Source organism: Cotesia glomerata, linkage group LG8 (assembly GCF_020080835.1).
Source record: "Cotesia glomerata isolate CgM1 linkage group LG8, MPM_Cglom_v2.3, whole genome shotgun sequence".
In the NCBI taxonomy this organism is placed as follows: domain Eukaryota; kingdom Metazoa; phylum Arthropoda; class Insecta; order Hymenoptera; family Braconidae; genus Cotesia; species Cotesia glomerata.
The window spans coordinates 3,482,225-3,507,552 of NC_058165.1; the positions used below are offsets into that span (position 1 = coordinate 3,482,225).

Sequence of the window (25,328 nt, forward strand, 5' to 3'; positions counted from 1 at the left end):
CTACAAACATTCAATATTATGAAGAATTAGAGTGATTACCTACGTAGAAACAATTAAAAAAATTTTTTTTTTGTGACTGGTGGGACAGGCATTTGTGACTGGTGGGACAAGTACTAAATGTCTACATCAAGTTGTTTATTAAAAAGACTTTTATATTATTTCAACCTTAGAAACATTATTGTTTTTATATTTAACTATAAATTATTTAGGATAATTAAAATAAACTAATGAAAAAACACAAATAAAGGATTTAGCATGCTGCCAACACGATCTTGATAAACTTAGGTGTTAATTAATAACGAACATAAACGTAATTTGTTCTTAAAACTATAATAATAAATATGTTAGTTAATAACAAACATAAAATGAATTTGTTGCTAAAACTATTAAAACAACATTTGATCCGGATACAATTTAGTAGGGCTGAAAAGTTACTATAGGAGAGAAAAATCGATTTTCTTATTGATTAAAAAAAATTTCCTTTACAAATTAGTAAAATATAAACTTTTAATAATAAATTAGGACTAAATTAGAATGAATTAGAGAAATTTTTAAATTTTAGTCATTTTCCCATTTCGCATAGAATGCACCATACGTCATTTCTCAGTGAAGTTTAGTTTAAATTTTTCAATTAGACTATTATTGATATGTTAAAAACTTGTTTAATTTTAAATTTTATAAGTGTCTCAAATAAAAAATTATAATTTAATGAGATTATTTTCTTTATAATACCTTATATTTTTACTTAAAATTATTTATTTTAATTATTTTGAGTAAAAAAGTTAGGTTGTACGCTAAAATTAGTTAAAAAATGAATTTCTTTAACAGCCGCGACCAGTGATTGCAGTTTCAATCGGCTTAGCGAAACGGATGGAAATTTTGAAAAAACGTTTTTAGAGATAATGGATAATTTAATAAACTATTTCACCACAAAGCGTTTTTTTCAAAAATTTCATTTGTTTCGTGAAACCAATCGAGACTGCAATTGGTCTGCTGTTGGGAGTGCGACAGAGATAGTTCCGTTGAACTCCGTGAGAGCAAAGCGAGAAAAAGATGGTCTCGCCTGTTAATACCAATAAACGATTTATTGCGTAGCAATAAATAATGTGTTAAATACTACTAAATATTTATTTGGTGGAAATAAATGAGCTTTAATAAATGATTTAGTAACTATTACTAAATATTTGGTAATTAAAGGTTTGTTACTAAATCATTTAGTAACTATTACTATATTATTGGTTACGTTATCACTGAATAATTGTAATAAGCGCATATTACTCATAACAAATATATGGATTTCGTACTACAACAGTTCGAAAAGTCTGTTTACACCCTGGTTCCGTTTTTAAGAGTGCTCAAGTATGGGCTACTTCACCTAATATCTGTTTGTGACAGAATTTACCTCCCACAGTTATTTTTTAATAATATTATCGAGCTGACTCCGGCGCTACTGCAATGCCGGGCAACTCACGTCAGACTCGGAGCAAGCTCCATAGTTCCGTCAAATTTCAAAAATCAGGTTAATATACTGGATTCTCGATGAGAATCGTACCAGATATTAAGCTGATAAGAACAGATACTACACTTTGATCTTAGCCATTAGGCCGAGAAGCGATACCAGTTCATCAAAATAAATAGAATTTATCCATTCTGAAATAACTGTCTTCAAACGGACAAAAAGTTGTTATGTGCGACACCTCACGGTAACCTACGAAGTACCGCTCACTGTCAAGCATACTCGACTACCCCTTTCAACTTTCCTCACTCCTGATGAAAGATTAGAATATACCATTCATTGCAATACTCTCTCTTTTTCGTGAAAATATAACGACTTACAGAACTAGCGAAGGGGCCATTTTTTCGAAAAAAAAAACATGTTTTTTTTCATGTATAAAATTTTTGTTTTTTGCGTACTGGCTTGTATACAAATAGTCATATTATAATCTTTCTTTTTTATAAAAGTATTTTAATAAGAAAATTGAATTAAAAATAAAAAATTTTTTTTGGGCGTCGGATGAAAAAACCCTTTTTTATGTAAAAAAAAAACAAAAAAAATTTTTTTTTTTATACGAAAATTTTTGTTCTATTGTTTACTAGCTTGTAGTTAAAAAATTATATAACTAGCTACATTACACACTGATAGAAGGATTTATTAACTATTAATAATTTAATTTATTTGACGACAATTATTTAATTTATTAAATTTTAATTTAATAAATATTATTTAACATTCAATAAATATTTATTTGGGAGAAAAGTACATTTATTAATAGTTAATAAGTATTTATTAATAGTTAACATATATTTATTAACAGTTAATAAATATTTTGTTGAGTGAATTTGTTTGGCTTGCAATGTCATATGATATCAAGATTGCTTATAAACAAAAATTATCTTTATAAATTATTTGAATTAATTATATTACATCATAATAAAGTTTATTGTAAAATAGCAAATTCTATCACAGCTCATAATTATCTTTTATATTTTTAAATATTAAAAACGTTAATTAATTTAGTGAATTTAATTATTATTATGTATTCCAACTATAGAGTTATAAAAAGTGTCAAAAGAAAATTGCTATTTTTGCTTTTTATTTTAAATAAATATTTGTTAACAGTTAACAAATATTCATTAACCATTAATAAATATTCATTAACAGTTAATAAATTGTACTTAATAAAATACTTATTAACTGTTAATAAATATTTGTTAACTGTTAACAAATATTTATTACCATTTAATAAATCGTATTTAATAAATAATTTATTAACTGTTAGTAAATATTTCTTGAATCCTACGTTAAAAAATCATTTATTAACATTTAATAAAGCTTATTAAATATAAACAAATCCTTCTATCAGTGTATGATGTTTAGAATTCAAATTTTAATTTCAAATATTTCTAAGAGTTAATTATTGCTTTTTTTAAATTTTATGATTTTTGTACCTTTGAGAAATTTGTCGCACTATGCTGTAAAATCAATACACTGATCTAAAAAATTAATTCTCTAAATGAACTTTCAAATTTTCAAACAAAATTACCATAATTCCGCCGACAAATTATAAGAAAAATTTTTAAATTGAAATTCTAAAATAATAAAACTAGGGAAATTTATGAGACCTTTTTTGTAGGAAATTTAATTCTCTAATTTTTAGAAAAATTGGAAAAACTTTTTAAAAGTCGCTTTATTTAAATTCGTGGAAAATTGCTCTGTAAATTGACACTCGTCTAAAAAATCCTCGTTACAAAATAGCATACTAATTATTACAATTTTAAATTGGAAAAATAATTATCCTCTTTTATTTTTCCTCCGATTATTTTTTTTTAGCACAGAAAATTTAACGAGCTACAATTTTTTTTTTCCTAGCAATTAAATTTTTTAAAATCCATTTAGCACTTGAATAAAAAAGCCGAAAATCCGAACTGTGTAAGCCGTATATCTATGTAATGAAATTAAACTGTTTTATTTATTCAGCAAGCGTGTTTCAATTTGAAACAGATTTACTTAGGACTGATCATCCAAATTAAATTCTCGGATGGACATCTGTACCTCTAACGACTGTCTTTCAAAGCGACAAAGACAAATTTGAATAATAAAATTGATTAAATCAGCTTAAAGTAATTTTTGGAACGAACCAATTACGATATTCGCGAAAATTAAATTTAAATTGAGTGTAATTTAAAATCTAAAGGCTTCTATACCCCTTCTAGAATATTAAAAATGAATTTAGAATTTTATTGCCACTCACGACAAGAGTAACTCCTTGGAAAATGGGTAAGGAAAGATAAATGGGGAATGATATTGTTGAGATGTATCTCTTACAAGTGGGGCAGATATAAGCTTTCCTCTCAACTATATCCAGTGCCCAATGGAGGCTTAGATACAAGATACAAGATACAAGCTCAAGGATGAGAGAGGTCGTGTCACAGGAATGTGTTATGCAAGGAATAATGTTATGTCGAACACTAAAAACCATCAGAATACACCCTCAAGCGGTAAATATTTACCTACGTGACTTTTTCACTTGAGTTTTGTATTGGGTTCCTTCTACCCACTAGGTTATGCAAATACTCGTGTCGAAATTCTTACAAAAGAGATCATTGATCAATAAGAATAAATCAGAGGGTTTGATCCAAGAAAATTATTTTGAAAAAAAGTTCAATTTTTGTTACAAGAAATTTTAGGCTTTAAAATTGTTTTATATTGATTTGAAAAATCCTAGAGCGTTAGAGTTATACTTACTTGCCTCCAAATTTCAGTCCTCTGCTTGCAATCATTTGAATAACTTCACATAATTTCAAATAATTTCAGTCGATTCGTTCAAGAGATAACTTCACATAATTTCACATAATTTCACATAATTTCAGTCGATTTGTTCAAGAGATAATTACTTCACATAACTTCATGTAATTTCACATAATTTCACATAATTTCAGTCAATTCGTTTAAGGGGTTAGGGGTAGTCAGAGGCACGAAAAAATGAGAATTTTCAGTATTTTTTTTTGCTATTAAATCATGTTATTTTACAAAAGTAGTAATATGGCATTATTATACAATGTTTTGACTTGAAGTCACGAAAATTTCAAAAAAAAAAAAAATTTAATTTCCAAAGTTATAGCTGTCTGTGTTGACCCAGTTCCAAAAAAAGGTCCTTGCGGTGACAATCATAAGTCCTTGGAGATTCATCAAAAATCAATCGGATGAAAGAAATTAGTTTTATAAATAGATAATCCTGGGCCTGATCGAAGGATTTTTTTTTTTCAAAAATTAACAAAATGGCGGCCTCAGGAAATTTTTGTCTAGATTTTTGGGAAAAAATCAACAGTTAATTGGTCTTAAAAAATCGAAATTTTTGAAAAAAAAAAAATCCTTCGATCAGGCCCGAGTTTATTATATATTCTAAAAGCTGTATAAATTTTATTAAAATCTACTGAGCGGTTTTCGAGTTAGAGTTGTCACCAGTTCAAAAAACATAGTTTTGAATAAAACGCGTTTAAAGTTTCACACTAGATTCACGTACAGAAATACGAGTTATTAAATTACTTACATCGAGCCATCTATTCCTGGGCCATATAATAGTTCTTCAGCCATTGTGGAAGTTTCCAAAACATCAATTTGCTGTTGCCTACGAAGCATTCCCGAGTAAAAATGAAATTATTATTTTTTACGGAAAAATAATAAATTTCGTTCGACCGCCGCACCACCGCCGTTTGGCGGACTATTACGCCGCACGCTAAAAATTTACTCCCCCTAGCATCGCCGCACTACCGCTGCACCACCGCCGCACCAATGCTAAATCATACCTACAATTTCACAAAAAATGGTATCATAATTAATTTATCACGCAATAATTAATTAATAAATAATGCGACTAGAAATCTTTATGTAAGACCTATTGATCAACCTCCTTTTAATCGAATGCCTAATATTAAAAAAAAAAAATTTTTTTTAAATCAGGCCAAAGCACCGCAAAATTATTGATTTTTTTAGTCGTATTGTTGATGTAGATTTTTAATTTCGTCCTCGGGTTGCACAGAAGCGGTACGCCTATTGAAATACTCTGAAAGAATTTTAAAAATTGAACTGTGATGGGATTCGAACCTGGATCGTCTGCATGGAAGTCTCGAACATTGCCAACTGCACTGCAAGCCATACTTAACTTAAAAAATTTAGTTAAGCTATTTGAATGATCAACGAATATATTATTTCAATGTATATACCATCAAACAGTGGTATGGTGCGGCGGTGGTGCAGCGGTGGTGCGGCGGTCGAACGAAATTTATTATTTTTTCGTCAAAATTAATAATTTTATTTTTACCCGGGCGCGTCACAGCTGTGGTGCGGCGGTGGTGCAGCGGTGGTGCGGCGAATAGAAATTTATTTACTTGTCACGGCGCTGGTGCGGCGGTAGTGCGGCGAATAGATAAATTCTTTACTTGTCACGGCGGTGGTGCGGCGGTGATACGGCACTTATAAAATAACCAAAATTGTCACGGCTGTAGTGCAGCGGTGGTGCGGCGCTTAAAAAGCCGTGCAGCGGTGTTGCGGCGGTGGTGCGGCGGAATTCTGTTTTTACTCGGGTTCTGCCTTCCCGAGTGTTGTCGTTGGCGCGCTGATCTGCCACTTTCACACGTGCAGCATCCAATTTTTCAGCATACTGATGGAAATTAGACCCACAATTAAGTCCTAGGGTACCCTAGTAGAAATAATCGAGTTTTCACTGGACATAAACCAGTAACTGGCCAGTGATATCGAGTAAAAACTTGAAATCGCGCCACCTACAACTAAGTCATAAACATTAGTTACACCGACAGTATATCTTTACTAGTGTGTGTATGTTTGTTTATTTTTTTTGTTAACCTGTACGCATCATTATTGTAATTATTATTATTAAAAAACAGTATAAATCAATCAAAATTAGTGTTTATTAACGTGTAAATAATTTCCAGTATATATTTCAAAATGGATGCAGTGAAAAAAAATGACACAATATATAAATTGCGACTGTGGGCATTAAAAACAAATCTCCAATTCAAAATAATTATTTTCTTATTCTATTGTTAGATTTATTATTAGTCTATCAGTCTAATGATGTTATCTATTTTATAATGTACACATAAATGAAACTTTTTTATATCATATCGTTTATTAAACATTATTTTGAATTTATTTGACAATTTTAATAACGCCTAATAACCTCAGAATTCGAAACTGACAGTTTCACTAAAGCCGCCATAATGTTTTGTTAGATCTCTAGTAAAACTGGCCAGTTACTAGACAGAAACTTGATATTACACTGGCCAGTTACTGGTTTAAGTCTAGTAAAACTGGCCAGTTACTGGCTAAAAACTTGATTTCATTTCTACTAGGGTATCCATAATCATTAATCATGAATTTGTACCTTCATTAAATATACAAGTAGCTATGTATGCAGCAATTTGTACGATAGTAGAACTAGTATTCACGGTTTTTGGGCATATTTTCCACACTAGTTGGTTGAAGCTCTTATTATTATTCTGATTGAATCCACCTACACATCTTAAAAGTAAATTATCATTACTGACATCGTCGTAAATCGGTTTAATAGCTTTTAAAACATCAAGAGGTAAGGGAGAATAATCTTGAGTATAAGTATCAAGCTCTCCACTTGCTTCAGCGCGCTGGTAAGAGCACCAAGAATCTTCGCCTTTGGGACACATATCATGATTCGGATTTTCATCAGTCGAACCGTAGTGGTAAAAAGTTGCCATAATAGCAGAATCGCAATGACGACGTATTGATAAACCATAGTACACAGTTAATTTGTCTATTACTTTTCCTGTAAGCCTACCTCTACCACCAAGACCTTTTTGTTTAGTTTTCAGAGTACGCAGTCGAGTTCCCATCCGCTTCTGAACATGGCCTATACATTCCTTTTTATTTATGGTTGTATTTTTGTAAGGATCTGCTTTTATAATTCCAGAATAGGATGACAATAGAACCCTAAAAGGAGGTTTCTTGAAGCTGCCGCTAGCTATCTGCTTCCGAGCGCTTTGAAGTACCCGAGCTCTCTTTGTTATTTGTCGAATAACTCAAAAACTAATTATCGGATCGACTTGAAATTTTCAGAGAATATTTTTAAGATATTACATATAACGAAAATGCAAAAAAAAATAATTGATTTTTTGAAAATTCTGACTACCCCTAACTAACCCCTTAAGAGATAACTTCATATAACTTCATATAATTTCACATAATTTCAGTCGAATCGTTCAAGAGATTATTTCACATAACTTCATGTAATTTCACATAATTTCACATAATTTCAGTCGATTCGTTTAAGAGATAACTTCATATAACTTCACATAATTTCAGTCGAATCGTTTAAAGAGCAGTTTATAGTTGATTTTCAAACGTGTTTTTCTCATGTATGTGATAAAATTTCGAAAAAAAACGCTTCGCTCTTCGATAGATAATTAAATTATCTATCGAAAAGCGAAGCGCTTTTTTGGAAAATTTTCATTTATTTATGCATAAAATGCGTTTTAAGATTCCATTTGTTGTACAAGTATGACAGAGATACTTTCGTTTGTCCAATAGAGGGCGAGAGAGAGAAAAAATGTAAACCCTTCTTAAATGTCAATTCAACATAAAGGCTGTGTTGATGTCTTCTATAGTAACATAAATAATGTGTTGAATTTATACAAAGATATGTTAAATTATGACGCCGCTCTGCTTTATTTTGCGCGGAATCTCGGGAGTACGAGCTCAGTCACGTATGCCACACAAGATATTTAGACATTTGAATGTGACAGCCTCACCGTGATTTTAATTTGGTGGATTTTTATTTGTGTCATTACGTGAAATACTTAAATGCAGTGTGAAAAAAAATTATTTTCCATTAATATATAATTAACGAGTTTATTAATAATTAATAATTAGAAATTAATACATCATTAATCCTAATCATCTATTGCCACTGACTTGTAGTAAAGTAGCAACTATTGATTAAAATTAATTAATCACTATTTAAAAATTTGAATTCCTTATTAAGTTCTTTAACTTTGTATTTACGGAAAACAATTTACTTTTTATTCAAAAATTAAAATCTATTTAAATATATATTTAAATTATTAATAAAACTCACATATTTGACAGCTGATCTGATTAACACAAATAAAATGTTAAAATCAACACTTTATTTGTGTTACGGATAACATTTAAGTGTGTAGAAATCCGAGAATCAGCCGATGAAAGTTTTAACATATTTTTGTGTTACTTTTAACACAGAATTATGTTGATTTTATCAATACAAACAGTGTGTGTAGAATTAACATAAATTTTGTGTAAAAAAATCATCTACACAAAGTTTTATGTTAAATTTTACGAAAATTTTTTTACTGTGTGGGTACTCAAATGAAAGCTCTTGATGAGTGTAACATCAGGATGAGCTTATATCTTTAAAAACGTCAATATTTAAGAAAGTATAGTGCAATTTAACAAAAGTCATTATTTAATAATGTAAAATTTTATTTTTTTTTAGTTTTCAATTCACGGCAGTCATGTAGTGCACGCATAAAAATGATTTTATTGAAATAACAAAAGACGGGATAACTGAAAAATATGTTCTGGTAACAAATGAGTTTAGTTATAGTAACAAATCCATTAATCGCATTAACAAAATGTTTCAAGTTGTACTAACAAACCAGTCTGATAAATCACCAAATCAATTTGTTGTCCTAACGAAATCATTTTATTGCAATAACAAAACTAATTTGTTGCTAAAATATTTTTCAAATCAGATATCACTGATTATAGCATATTTTTAAATTATGGATTCTTATAAAATTTAATGTAAATTTATTTGTTATTTTAATAGAATAATTTTGCTGTTTCAACAAAAAAATTTGTTATACCAACTGAATTATTTAGTCGAATCTACTTAAAGATTTTGCTATAGTAACCAAATTGTATTGTTGTTATAACATATTAATAACTTGCTATAACCTAAATTTTGTTATTTTAACATATAATTTGTTATCCCTATGTTAACAAATGCATTTGTTACTAGAACATATCTTAGGTTATTTTAACAAAATTTTTTTCTGCGTGTGACTTCAAGGTTGCTAGTAGAGCATTAAATTTCCTATAAAAAAGGTTTCTTTTCAATTTTTAGTATCTTCAATATTTCACGCGTAATTTAGGACACAATTTTTAACATAGGTCGTGAATAATCGGTATGGAGCGACGGTATGAAAAAATATTTTGCAAAGAATTTAAATTATAAATTATTAGAGATACGCAAAAATTGATATAAGAATCTTTTTTGTTAAGAATTAAATTTTTCACAAAAATAGGTATCTTATCATTTTTTTGTATCATCAATATATCACCTATAATTCTGATTTCAATTCTTTACCACAGTTGCTGATGTAAATAATTGTTATTGTATGTCTAAAAAAATTATTTGTAAATTGAAATTGTGGCTAAACTATTAAAGATAATATAAAATAATTTATCAAAATTTTTTTTTTATAAAATTAAATTTCTTACAAAAAAGGTTTTTTACAATTTTTTTTTTTACATCTCCTATAGCTTAGTCCAAAATTCAAATTTTAGGATCAATTCGTAAAATTCCTGAATAGCGATGATTATATTCTAAAGTTTCAATTTTCTGATTCTATTCATGAGCCTTTTGAATAAATTCGAACTGAATATTTTATAACAAAAGTGAAAATTTCAAGAGTATTTTTTAAAAATAAAATAATTTTTTTTTAATGTCTACAAAAAAAATGTTCTAATTAAATGGAGAATGTTCTTGATTTCAATCATTTGTTCTTGACGCGGAAAAACATGAATAGAAAAAAAATGTAGCTCGTCAATTGGTGAAATAAAAAAAGGTTTTCAATCATCCCTTTTCATTTGAGGGCTAAAGAAAAATAAGAGAAGCCCAATTCACTAAATCCGAAAATTGTTTTTTCCTTTTTCCAATCCAATAAAAGTCTTTCAATTTATATATACGATAAAAATCATGATATGAAATTTTCCAGGTACAAATTCAATCAATCTACTTTTCTTATGATTACACTCTATTGATCATGCTGAAATATGAAAAGTTACTTTTAAAACATCCATAATATCAATACAAACCTCACAAAATAGAAGAGGTGCGAGCTTGGGTGAAAAACTTCCGATAATTATTCTTGTGTCGAATTCCTGAAAAAGATAAAAAAAAAAAAAAAAAAAAAAACGATTAAGTTAATTAATTATCAATTATTATTTAATTAATTTAATCGAACTAATGATTAATTACTGTCTTGTGTAGAAAGGGCGCTGAAAATAAATTATCGGGATAGACAAATTTGGTTAGTTTGTTGTTTATTACCTTGAGTAGTTTTAATTGTTCTTTATAGTCGTTCTCCCCGAAAGTTATTGTTGCGGTGCAGGTTATGTTGGCTTGTTCTAATTCGGTTACGAGATCATTAACTGCCTGTAACAAATGATAATTTTTCATTTGTAATAGTGGAAAAATAATTGTTATTGTTGAATTTCACCGAAGAGAAGAATTCAACTCATAAAAGCGCTAGTTAAAATTTTTTTTAACAATTAGATATTTTTTTTTTTTTTGAAATTCATAAAAAATTTAATAATTTAGAAAAGAAAAACTTTTGGCACTTTTTTTAGACATGAAAAAAATTTTTTTGACATTTTGCTAGGGGTTTAATTTTGATTTTCGTTCAGTTTTAGTACGCGGAAAAAAGTAAACTATAATAGATAATATTCGATTTATAATAAGTAATGATCAACTAGAAAAAATTACTATTTCAAATAGTAAAATCGTGATTTTAACAATCACTTTATAATAGGGGCATTCCATGCAAAATGGAAAAATGACTAAAATTAAAACATTTCTCTAATTCATTATAATTTAGTCCTAATTTATTATTAAAGATTTATATTTTACTGATATGTGAAGAAAATTTTTTTTAATCAATAAGAAAATCGATTTTTTCTCCTAGTAACTTTTCAGCTGTACTAACTTGTATCCGGGTTAAATGTTATTTTAATAGTTTTAACAACAAATTCATTTTATGTTTGTTATTAACTAACACATTTATTATTATAGTTTTAAGAACATATTTTATTAATGTTCGTTATTAATTAACACCGAAGTTTATCAAGATCTTGTTGTCAGCATGCTAAATCCTTTATTTGTGTTTTTTAATTAGTTTTTTTTTAATTATCCTAAATAATTTATAGTTAAATATATAAACAATAATGTTTCTAAGGTTGAAATAATATAAAAGTCTTTTTAATAAACAACTTGATGTAGACATTTAGTACTTGTCCCACCAGTCACAAATGCCTGTCCCACCAGTCACAATAAAAACAAATTTTTTTAATTGTTTCTACGTAGGTAATCAGTCTAATTCTTCATAATAATGAATGTTTGTAGGATAAATTTTGTATTGAGAGGGAAGTATTTTTTAAAAGTTTAGTGGTCGAACTGAAATTGGACTTTAAGTATACCTTTGGTAAGAGAGAAGGATTTTTCTTAGTTCCACTAGTCGCACTCAGTCAAATGATAATTACGAGAAATTTAAAAAGTAATCGAGGTTTTTGACAAAGGGATCTTGTTAATTAGTTATTCTTTTATATTATAAAATAAACTTTACTATAAGAGCATTTTATGCGAAATAGGAAAATGACTAAAATTTTAAAATTTCTCTAATTCATTCTAATTTAGTCCTAATTTATTATTAAAAGTCTATATTTAAGTAATTTGTAAAGAAAATTTTTTTTAATCAATAAGAAAATCGATTTTTCTCCCTTAGTAACTTTTCAGCCGTACTAACTTGTATCCGGGTCAAATGTTGTTTTAATAGTATTAACAACAAATTCATTTTATCTTTGTTATTAACTAACATATTTAATAATATAGATTTAAGAACAAATTTTATTAATGTTCGTTATTAATTAACACCGAAGTTTATCAAGATCGTGTTGTCAGCATGCTAAATCCTTTATTTGTGTGTTTTAATTAGTTTTTTTTTAATTATCCTAAATAATTTATAGTTAAATATATAAACAATAATGTTTCTAAGGTTGAAATAATATAAAAGTCTTTTTAATAAACAACTTGATGTAGACATTTAGTACTTGTCCCACCAGTCACAAATTCCTGTCCCACCAGTCACAATAAAACAAATTTTTTAATTGTTTCTACGTAGGTAATCAGTCTAATTCTTCATAATAATGAATGTTTGTAGGATAAATTTTGTATTGAGAGGGAAGTATTTTTTAAAAGTTTAGTGGTCGAACTGAAATTGGACTTTAAGTATACCTTTGGTAAGAGAGAAGGATTTTTCTTAGTTCCACTAGTCGCACTCAGTCAAATGATAATTACGAGAAATTTAAAAAGTAATCGAGGTTTTTGACAAAGGGATCTTGTTAATTAGTTATTCTTTTATATTATAAAATAAACTTTACTATAAGAGCATTTTATGCGAAATAGGAAAATGACTAAAATTTTAAAATTTCTCTAATTCATTGTAATTTAGTCCTCATTTATTATTAAAAGTCTATATTTAACTAATTTGTGAAGAAAATTTTTTTTAATCAATATGAAAATCGATTTTTCTCTCTTAGTAACTTTTCAGCCGTACTAACTTGTATCCGGGTCAAATGTTGTTTTAATAGTTTTAAGAACAAATTCATTGAATGTTTGTTATTAACTAACATATTTATTATTATACTTTTAAGAACAAATTTTGTTTATGTTCTTTATTAATGAACACCGAAGTTTATCAAGATCTTGTTGTCAGCATGCTATATCCTTTATTTGTGTTTTTTGATTAGTTTTTTTTAATTATCCTAAATAATTTATAGTTAAATATATAAACAATAATATTTCTAAGGTTGAAATAATATAAAAGTCTTTTTAATGAACAACTTGATGTAGACATTTAGTACTTGTCCCACCAGTCACAAATGCCTGTCCCACCAGTCACAAATGCCTGTCCCACCAGTCACAATAAAAACAAATTTTTTTAATTGTTCCTACGTAGGTAATCAGTCTAATTCTTCATAATATTGAATGTTTGTAGGATAAATTTAGTATTGAGAGGGAAGTATTTTTTAAAAGTTTAGTGGTCGAACTGAAATTGGACTTTAAGTATACCTTTGGTAAGAGAGAAACTTAAAAAGTAATGGAGGTTTTTGATAAATGGATGTTGTTAATTAGTTATTCTTCTATATTATAAGATAAATTTTACTATAGTATAAATTTTAGTCACATAGTTATAACTTATAATTAATGGAATTCCAGAGTCAAATGTCCCACTAGTCATTATGGAATGCCCCTATTTATAATGTAATTTTTCCCTTTTTTATTTATGTGTAACTAAGGGTACTACCTTAAAAACTCTAAAATTGTATCTTCTAAATAATTGAAAAAAAAAAAATATTTTTTTTCGCTAAAAAACATACTTAGAATAAAATTAAATAAAAAATAAAAACTGTGTCAGATGGCCGTGACCTAAGCAACAAGTACCTGTAGTTGTTGGATGGCTGAACAATATCCGGAAGACTAACACAGTCAGGAAGTACTACTACTTTGATGATCGAGTTTTCTAACTTGTGTTATATCTAACTTCCGAACTGTCGTATGATATAAGGTCTAAGAAACATTTAACGTTTATCTAAACGTACATGTGTTATCTTAAGTTATACAATATGCAACATATATGCTACAATTTATCACTACAAGCTTAATTTAAAGTCAAAGTCTCGGCCACCCATCTAAGTATTATAAACTAATTTTACTTTACCAGTGAGTACATGTCTCCATTTTGCGATAAAGCTGTTACGGTGTCCCATCCAAAGTGCTTGATAAGGGCGATTCGCGCGGGATTGTGGCTCGAATCTGGCGCCACCGTGCGGAGGAACAGCGGAAACTCGAACTGGTCGGACAGCGCAGGCCCTGTCGACCCGAACGACACCTGGACGACGTTCCAGTAGGGAACTATCTTTGCTAGAGTTTCTGTTACTTCCGAACTCGCTGTTCCGAGGAGAAATGGCATCAATGTTGACTTTTTTTCGGTGTAGAGGGCGTAGAAGAAACGGTCCACTGCTACGCCTGGGTCAGACTGAAAAAAAAAAAATAATTAAGCAAATAATTAAAATTAACATTCTTGCAGTTACTATGTGATTTGTAAACTATAAAAAATTAGCATTTTACGTTATTAAATAATGACACAGAATTAAAAAATTTACTTGAATCAAGTAAATAATTTTGAAGAATTTTATCTTTTTGATTTGAGTAGAAAAATTCTTAAACTAAGAAATTTTTCTTGATTTAAATAAATTTTACTTAATTCAAGAATTTTTAATTTTGATTTAAGACAATGAAACTCTTCAAAATTATTTTCTTGGTTCAAGTTAATTTTTTTTTCAGTGGACTTTTGTTAAATCGCACTGTAATTTCTTTAATATTGACATTTTTAAAGATATAAGCTCATCCTGATGATACCCTCATCGAGAGCTTTCATTTGAATACCCACATGCAATTTTATATATTTTTTATATATTTATATATATAAATATATAAAATATATGAAAAATTAATGTGGGTACTCAAATGAAAGGTCGCGATGAGTATAATGTCGGGGTGAGCTTATATATTTAAAAATGTCAATAGTTCTCGAGATACAAGTTCATTTCTTAATTATTAATATTTTTAAAGATGTAAGCTTATCCTGATGTTACGCTCATCAAGACCTCACATTTGAGTACCCACATGCACTTTTGTATATATTTCATATATTTTATATATATGATATTTGTGAAATATATAAAATATATAAAAAAATTGATGTGGGTACTCAAATGAAAGGTCTCGATGAGTGTAACATCAGAATGAGCTTATATAGTAAAAAACATCATTAGTTAACAAAATACAATATTAATTTCTCTCCTTGAGTATTCTATCACTGCGTACAACAGTAGTTAAGCAACATATTTTACATTACTGCAGAAACTTGTGTATTGTTTGAAAAGCTCTGTATTAAGAAATCTTGTTTGCAAGGAGGAAAATTGGAAGCATCTGGGAGGTAAAGATTTTGGTGGAAACACTAAAACGGGATTACATGAAGATTTTAAGTTTACTCGACAAGAAATTGGTTGTTTGACTATGCTTGGGCGAATATTTGCGAAATAACAAATTTGCGGATAATGAGAGAAGGGTAGAATAGAAATATTTGTCAGGTGAATATTGTCGGGAGAAAAAAGACAATTAAATAACCTTAAAATTTTTTAGGAACTAACTGTTGAAACTTTATTTGTTATGCAGATAATTAAAATTATTTTTATGCTCATATTTTTTTTTTAAACTCATAATTTATTAAAAATCTTTGGTTCTGTTACAATATTGTATTTTACTTATAACTCCCGCTATTTTACTAGGTAGTATTTAATTTTGCCGCTAGGTGGCTACCGTTTCTCGCTTTTGGAAAAATCTTGCCAAAGTATATAAAAGCCCAAAAAATTTAAATTATAAAAAGTTTAAAAAATCCAAAAGTGCACGGCTCATAACGCTCATATAATTATGAAATAATAATAAAATAGAAAATGTGAAAGAAGAAATATAAAACAGCTGTAAAAGTACGATATGCTTAGGCGCTATGTAAGTACTGTCTGATGCTTCGCATCATGAGTCGTGCAAAATAGTTTTATTTATTTAAGAAGTTATATTCACTTAGAAAGAAAGAAAAGATTCTATGAAAAGTTACTGCTTCTGTAAAATATTTCTTCATAATTTTTTTAATATAAGTAACTTTTTTTTTTTGACATATATAAAGTTCAATATTCAAACACCATCTAGTTTTCAATGAAACTTTTATTTACTTGTCTGAAATTTTTCTCTAACGACTTTATTTTATTTTTTTTATTAAAAAGTAAAACAAATTTATATTTTTTAGAATTTATGAAAATAATATTTCTATCATAATAAATAAATTAACTATCTAAAATATAAATTTTTCGTCTCATATTTTTGTATTTACCGAGTTTTTTAACTAACATAGAAACATTAAATGTTTTAATAAAAATTGTTATGTCAATTATTTTACGATAATTTTAAGTAAAACGATGTATCATAATTAAAAGTGACTACGATCTATCTATTTTCATATTAATTAATAAAAAAGATGTAGAAAAAATGATAAAAAATCGTTTTTTTTCGGCTTTTTAATCATTTTCCCTTAAATCATTAGAAGATAATGAAAAGTCATCTCAAAATGTACTAGACAATTTTCTTCAATAACTTTTGATGCAAGAGTTTTCATCAAGAAATATTAATTAATAATTTAATCAAGATTAAATTTTCTCAATTGCGTTACCAGTAGAACTTGACAAAAGAACCAATAATTTTAATTATAAAATTGTAAAAAAAAAAAAACAAAGTTTAAATTCAGGTGACATATCTTTCAAAAATAAAAAGACACTAATAAAAAAATTTATTACGAAATAATAATCTGATTTAATAACAAAATTTTTAGCCATTTATTTGGGAGAAAAAAATATGTAAACAAAGCCTTATTATATCAAAATAAATATTTGTTTCCACCAAATAATATTTAGTAGTAGGTACTAAATATTTCTTTGGTAAATATTGTCGGTAGATGGGTATGCTTTGATTCCAATGTGATACATAATCTATTCACTGACTTAGATTATTTTATTCAGCTCGATTTTGGGAGATTTATCTTCCCTTTGAAAACACACATACTCCCAAATGGCTTATATTTCATTTCTCAGTGTAATTTAGTTTAAATTTTTCAATTAGTCTATTATTGATATGTTAAAAACTTGTTTAATTTTAAATTTTATAAATGTCTCAAATAAAAAATTATAATTTAATGAGATTATTTTCTTTACCATACCTTATATTTTTACTTAAAATTATTTATTTTAATTATTTTGATTTATTTTGAGTAAAAAAGTTAGGTTGTACGCTAAAATTAGTTAAAAAATGAGTTTCTTTAATACCAACAAACGATTTATTGAGTAGCAATAAATAATTTGTTAAATACTACTAAATATTTATTTGGTGGAAATAAATGGATTTAATAAATGATTTAGTAACTATTATTAAATATTTGGTAATTAAAGGTTTGTTACTAAATAATTTAGTAACTATTACTAAATCTTATTAAATAGAACTAAATTCTTCTATCACTGAAGTTGCCCGCTCTGCCACCGAGAAGGAATCTTTCCATGCGCCACCTAGCGGTCGACGCTCTATAACTACACAAAAGAAAAATTTGCTTTAAATACTTAACACTTATTAGGGTTAAATTAAGAGAATTCACACGAAAAAGTATTAAATATTGAACTCAAAATTTTTTGACGCAATATTAGTTCTCAAAAATTGTAAAATGAAACAGTTTGATTTCTCAAACACACATACTCCCAAAAGGCTTATATGTCATGATTCAGTGGAGTTTAGTTTAAATTTTTCAATTAGTCTATTATTAATATGTTAAAAACTTGTTTAATTTTAAATTTTATAAGTGTCTCAAATAAAAAATTATAATTTAATGAGTTTATTTTCTTTATAATACCTTATATTTTTACTTAAAATTATTTATTTTAATTATTTTGATTTATTATGAGTAAAAAAGTTAAATTGTACGCTAAAATTAGTTAAAAAATGAATTTTTTTGATACCATTAAACGATTTATTGCGTAGCAATAAATAATTTGTTAAATCCTACTAAATGTTTATTTGGTGGAAATAAATGGGCTTTAATAAATTATTTAGTAATTATTACTAAATATTTGGTAATTAAAGGTTTGTTACTAAATAATTTAGTAACTATTACTAAATCTTATTAAATAGAACTAAATCCTTCTACACGAAAAAAAGTAAACTGTAATAAATAACAGTCGATTTATAATAAGTAATGATCAACTGCTAAAAATTACCATTTCAAACAGTAAAATCGTAATTTTACTATTCACTTTATAATATTTACCATTTAAACGTTACAATTTACTCTTTACATGGAAGAAAATACGATTTCAAACAGTAATATTCGCTATGTAAATGTCTAAAATGTTAAAATATATTAATTAACAATTCAGACTTTGATATTTATCATTTCGTACCTAAAAAATGATCTTATGATATGTAAAAAGTATAAAATAAAGTTAGTAAATTTCTAATACAAGCAACGTCAATATTTACAAAGTAAAATGGTAAATTTTAAACGCAACGCTAAAAATCAAACTGTAATTATTGACTTACTTGGACTGGTAAAATGAATATTTTAAAAGTATAATTTTTACTGTTTCAAATGTTAAATTCTCCCAGAGTGAGACCCCCTTCTCTTACATCTGAGTTCCCCTTCTCCGCATAATATGGACTATATATTGAAATGGCAATTTTTACTGTTTGAAACTGTAATTTTTTAAGATGAAAGAGTCGTTATTTACTATAGTGACAGCTACTAATCACTTATTTTGGATATTAAATTATAAATTGTGGCTTTTATACTTTCTACATTAAGTTCTGTAATATTTATATTTTTGCCACCCTAATGTCCGCACAGTAAAAACATTTTCGTAAAATTTAACATAAAATTTTGTGTATATGATTTTTTTACATAAAATTTATGTTAATTTTACACAAACTGTTTGTATTGATCAATCCATCCATTTTTTAACACACTCAAGTGTTAATTCAAAGTAAAACTACACTTTTTTAATGTTACTGGCCAACCAACACAAAATTTATGTTAAAGAATACTCTCATTCAGTTAGTAGTATAAATAACACTTTTTAAATGTCAATTCAACATAAAGGCTGTGTTGATGTCTTCTATAGTAACATAAATAATATGTTGAATTTACACAAATTATGACGCCGTCTGCTTTATTTTGCGCGGGATCCCGGGAGTACAGCTCAGTCACGTATGCCACACAAGATATTTAGACATTTGAATGTGATAGGCTCAACGTCATTTTAATTTGGTGGATTTTGATTTGTGTCATTTACGTGAAATACTTAAATGCAGCGTGCAAAAAAATTATTTTCCATTTATATATAATTAACGAGTTTATTAATAATTAATAATTAGAAATTAATACATCATAAATCCTAATCATCTATTGCCACTGATTTGTAATAAAGTAGCAACTATTGATTAAAATTAATTACACTATTTAAAAATTTGAATTCTTTATTAAGTTCTTTAATTTTGTATTTATGGAAAACAATTTATTTTTTATTCAGAAATTAAAATCTATTTAAATATATATTTAAATTATTAATAAAACTCACATATTTGACAGCTGATCTGAGTAACACAAATAAAATGTTACAATCAACACTTTATTTGTGTTACGGATAACATTTAAGTGTGTAGAAATCCGCGAATCAGCCGATGAAAGTTTTAACATATTTTTGTGTTACTTTCAACACAGAATTATGTTGGTTTTATCAATACAAACAGTATGTGTAGAATTAACATAAATTTTGTGTAAAAAAATCATCTACACAAAGTTTTATGTTAAATTTTACGAAAATTTTTTTACTGTGCGCTTTACTGTTTAAAACTATAAAAATTAACCGAAATCCGAGTGAATATTACCGTTTACTTTTTTCCGTATATCAGTGCAGGGAGTTACTTTCGTCAATGAAAAATTTAATAAAAAAGATTTTATTTTAGCAGCGAAAATAACTAAAGCGTAAAATTTATACAAGTTAAAGAAGACGTTGTAATAAAGGAGCATAATGAAGGGATTCATGATGTAATCCGCGGTGTGTTGGATAACGATAACAGATTAGTTAATAATACATAAGTCCGGTGGTTAAATATATGCATGTTCACGTCTCTATCTTTGTGGAGTTTACAAACTAAAGGTACGGAAGCTTTAAAAGCTAAGGATCCACTGCTTACTACTGAACAAACTTCACTCTCTAATACTATGCGAACTCTCCGCAACATCGATAATATGCCCAGTACATATTTTGCTACCGGTGTGTGTACTTAACCTCCTATCTCGTGTATTTGCTTGTAAACTAATATTTCACGCATATCCTGGTTTACACTCGCGCCAAACCTTTAATTTATGTTGTCCGTTAAAAATCGCTTGAGGCTTTTAGCTTTGAAGTTTGTTGATCAAAGGAAGTTCTTTGTGGTAAATCCACGGATTTACGTGATACTTTTTAGAAGAGAACTAAGTTACTTGGATGTAATTTTGAGAGTACTGGGGATTGAAAGGAAAGAGCATCTTGGAGAGAGAATAAATAATCTGGATGTAGCGAATATATCCGGAATGAGTATTTGTGAATAATTGAAATCAAGATTTTGAGTAAGCTACTATAGATACGATGAAATTGATAAAGAACTTTTTTTTATAGAAAATTTAATTTTCTATAAAAAATGTCTCTAATAATTCTTTTGCATCTCCTATATTTCACTTTTAAATCACTTGTATAATTTCATTTTTAAATTTTTGCTATAAAGTCTGATAAAAATAACTTTTAAGGGGCTGGACGGAAAAGTTATTTGTGAAAAATTAAAATCAAAATTGTTAGGGAACTATTCGAGATACAGAAAAATTGATAAGAACTTTTTTTATAGAAAATATAATTTTCTACAAAAAAAGGTTTCGTATTATTTTTTCGTATTTTCAATATTTCACCCGTAATTTAGATTTCAAATCATTACCACGGGACTTTATTGTAACTATATAGAAATGGGGCATTCCATGCAAAATGGGAAAATAACTAAAATTTAAAAATTTCTCTAATTCATTTTAATTTAGTTCTAATTTATTATTAAAAGTATATATTTTAATCTTTTTAATAAACAACTTGATGTAGACATTTTGTACTTGTCCCACCAGTCACAAATGCCTGTCCCACCAGTCACAATAAAAACAAATTTTTAACTTCCCGCTAAGAAAATCGAAGATTTTCAAAAATCGGGAAGTTATTGGTTTTACCCCATTTTACAAAAATCGAGTTTTCATCAGATCTCGACGTTTGAGGGTCACAGGAAGCTTCCCTGACTATCCCCGTGAGGGTGTCACTGTGTGTGTGTGTGTGTGTGTGTGTGTGTGTGTGTGTGTGTGTGTGTGTGTAAGTATGTAAACCTCTCATAACTATTGAATGGCTCCACCGATTCGATCGCGGTTGGCGCCATTCGAAAGGGCTTGTCCAAATTTAGATTTTGGATACAATTTGGATCGATTCGAACCGATAGATTTCGAAAAATCTAAAAAAAACGGAAAAAACAATTTTTTTCAAAAGTGGTTTCTTTGAAATAACTTTCGAACGGCTCTATAGATCAACTTCAAAAACTAATCAGCTCTTAACCTTGAAAAACTACGTCGACCGCCGCTAATCCGGTCAAAATCGGTTAATTCGTTCGAGAGATATCGTGCAGAAAAGAAAACCTAAAAAAGTGTTTTTTCGGAATTACTCCAAAATTTCTAGTTTGATCAATATAAACTTGAAAATTTTTCATAAGACTTAAAAAACTACGTCGAATGCCGCCAACCGCGTGAAAATCGGTTCATTCATTCAAAAGTTATTGCGGTTTGAAAACTCAAAAAATAGTGTTTTATCAACCTTCTATCAAACTTTTGAGCTTGAAAAGCTCAAAAGCATAGAAAAGTTATCTTTTTGAGCTCGAAGAGCTTAAAACAACACACAAATTGTATTTTTGAGCTCGAAGAGCTCAAAAACATCGTAAATGCAATTTTAAGCGCCTAGGTATGGAATTAGCGGGAAGTTGCAGGGATGGCCTTCAGGGTCAACCGTTTTCCTAATTTTCTTAATTGTTTCTACGTAGGTAATCAGTCTAATTCTTCATAATTTTGAATGTTTGTAGGATTAATTTTGTATTGAGAGTGAAGTATTTTTTAAAAGTTTAGTGGTCGAACTGAAATTGGACTTTAAATACCTTTGGTAAGAGAGAAGGATTTTTCTTAGTCCCACTAGTCACACTCAGTCAAATGATAATTTCGAGAAACTTAAAAAGTAATGGAGGTTTTTGATAAAGGGATGTTGTTAATTAGTTATTCTTCTATCTTATCAGATAAATTTTACTGTAGTATAAGTTTCAGTCACATAATTATAGCTTATAATTGATGGAATTTCAGAGTCAAATGTCCCATCAGTCACTATGGAATGCCCCGAGACTAAAATTGTACTGAATTTTTTGTTTTAATATTTTATTTATACGAAAGAAATAAACATCCAAAAGTCCAAGTTTTGGTGAACTATTCTGACACACTACTTTTAAGACAAACGATAATTTATAGTAAAAATGAAAAAAGTTTGAGCGATATAAAAAATAGCAAATGAGTTTCTGATGTCTTTTGGTAGAATCACCAGCAATTAATCAAAAAAAGTTACACTACTTTATTAAATAACTGCCTGAAAGTTGTCCCAGTAAGTGAACTGAGACATTTAATTTCAGTCTACAATTTATAATGCTAATACAGTAATAGTTATAATTTATAATAATAATAGTAATCATTTTATTAATCAGAAACTGGAAAAGTTTGTTAAATAATCTGGTAGGAGATAAATTTAGGTTGCATCACCATTAATTTGAAAACCCTCCGACGATCAAACGAAAATTTGTCTCTATAACTTTCGGCATATATACAAATGTATTTGATGAAAGCGGAGTATATTCTATACGTCAGAATAGAACAAGAAAGTATAGCCATTAAAATTCACAGATTAACTTGATTCAATTTTCGTGAAAGCATTATAAATAAAAATGAAATTGCCTTGCTTTTCACTTTATCTGCTAATTCAGTTATTTCAAATCTAATAAAGGGCATCATATATTCTTTTAGTTTTTTGAAGGCTGGCCAACAAATTTCTTTTAAAATCTCGATTGAAGCCAAAAAAATCGTTAAATCTGTTGACAACAATCACATTAAAGTATGGAAAAAAATTAGAACATGTTTAAGTTTGAATTCTGCATTAATAGAAGGATTTATTAACTATTAATAATTTAATTTATTTGAAGACAATTATTTAATTTATTAAATATTAATAAATATTATTTAACATTCAATAAATATTTATTTGGGAGAAAAGTACATTTATTAATAGTTAATATGTATTTATTAATAATTAACATATATTTATTAACAGTTAATAAATATTTTGTTGAGTGAATTTGTTTGGCTTGCAATGTCATATGATATCAAGATTGCTTATAAACAAAAATCATCTTTATAAATTATTTGCATTAATTATATTACATTATAATAACGTTTATTGTGAAATAGCAAATTCTATCATAGCTCATAATTATCTTTTATATTTTTAAATATTAAAAACGTTAATTTATTTAGTGAATTCAATTATTATCATGTATCCCAGCTATGTAGTTATAAAAAGTGTCAAAAGAAAATTGCTATTTTTGCTTTTTATTTTAAATAAATATTCATTAACAGTTAATAAATTGTACTTAATAAATTACTTATTAACTGCACGGAAAAAAGTAAACTGTAATAAATAATAGTCGATTTATAATAAGTAATAATCAACTGCTAAAAATTACCATTTCAAACAGTAAAATCGTGTTTTTACTATTCACTTTATAATATTTACCATTTAAACATTACAATTTACTCTTTACATAGAAGAAAATACTATTTTCTCCCCTCCGGGCGGAAAGCGTCAATTTTCCGACCGCTGCGCTAAATGAAAATGCCGCTTTCCGCCTCCGTCGAGGAGAAATAGTATATTACACACCTCGGGAAGTAAAGTAAGAAATGTCTCAGATCACATGTAATTGTTGGCCGAGGCGAAGCCGAGGTCAACAAACATGTGATCTGAGGCTTTCTTATTTACTTCCCGTGGAGTGTATACTATTTTTTTGTCCGACGAAGGCGGAAAGCGGCAACTTAGTTTAGCGCAGCGGGACGAAAGTTGTCACTTTCCGCCCGGAGGGCAAAAAAATAGTATTCTCACCACGGGCAGGAAATAAGAAAGCCTCAGATCACATGTTTGTCGACCTCGGCTTCGCCTCGGTCAACAATTACATGTAATCTGAGACAATTCTTATTTTCCTGCCCTAGGTAAGAAATATACTATTCAAACAGTAATATTCGCTATGTAAATGTCTAAAATGTTAAAGTATAATAATTAAGAATTCAGACTTTGATATTTATCATTTCGTACCTGAAAAATGATCTTATGATATGTGAAAAGTATAAAATAAAGTTAGTAAATTTCTAATACAAGCAACGTCAATATTTACAAAGTAATAGTATATTACACTATTAGGGCAGAAAGTTTGAGATTCCTGCATTGCGCGTCATGATGCCCGAGGCGTAGCCGAGGGCATCACGGCGCGCAGTTCAGAGCTCTCAAACTTCTGCCCGTGTAGTGTATACTATTTTTCTTTATAGCCGGTCGAAAGTACGTAAAATATTTAATGTACTGCATCGAAAAAAAATTGATGCCTGCCCCCGACATTTGCGGCACGAGCGAAGCGAGTGCTTCTGGTCGGGGGCCAGGCATCAAATAAAAAAAAATTAATGTAAAATCAAATAAAAAATAATTAACAAACATTTTTTTTGAAAAATTTTTAGATTAAATAAAACTGAAATTTCTTGAATTCAACAAACATAATAAAGATTATTCTCGGTTAAAAATAAAAAAAAAAAAAAAACGAGCATATTATCTGAAAATTAACAATAATTAATAAAGATTAAATTAAATAGTTGTTACTGCGTACATTTTTCTAAATAATTCATTAATTAAATAAAGTTGATCCATTTTACACACGTCACTGTCAAAATGA

General features: G+C 28.0%; 1 protein-coding gene and 1 non-coding gene across 2 annotated transcripts in view; both read right to left on the reverse strand.

The window, feature by feature from the left end:
* LOC123270321 (gamma-aminobutyric acid type B receptor subunit 2) overlaps nt 1–25,328 on the reverse strand; it is a 112,427-nt gene that overhangs the window by 45,583 nt on the left and 41,516 nt on the right. The window contains exons 4-6 of the mRNA XM_044736323.1: nt 14,314–14,631; nt 10,869–10,973; nt 10,634–10,699 (exon numbers count right to left, since the gene is read on the reverse strand). Coding sequence (XP_044592258.1) covers nt 10,634–10,699; nt 10,869–10,973; nt 14,314–14,631 — 489 coding nt within the window. The remainder of the gene's footprint in view (nt 1–10,633; nt 10,700–10,868; nt 10,974–14,313; nt 14,632–25,328) is intronic.
* Nucleotides 1,426–1,616, reverse strand: LOC123271099. The gene has a single exon (XR_006510780.1). It is a non-coding gene; the product is annotated as a U2 spliceosomal RNA (small nuclear RNA).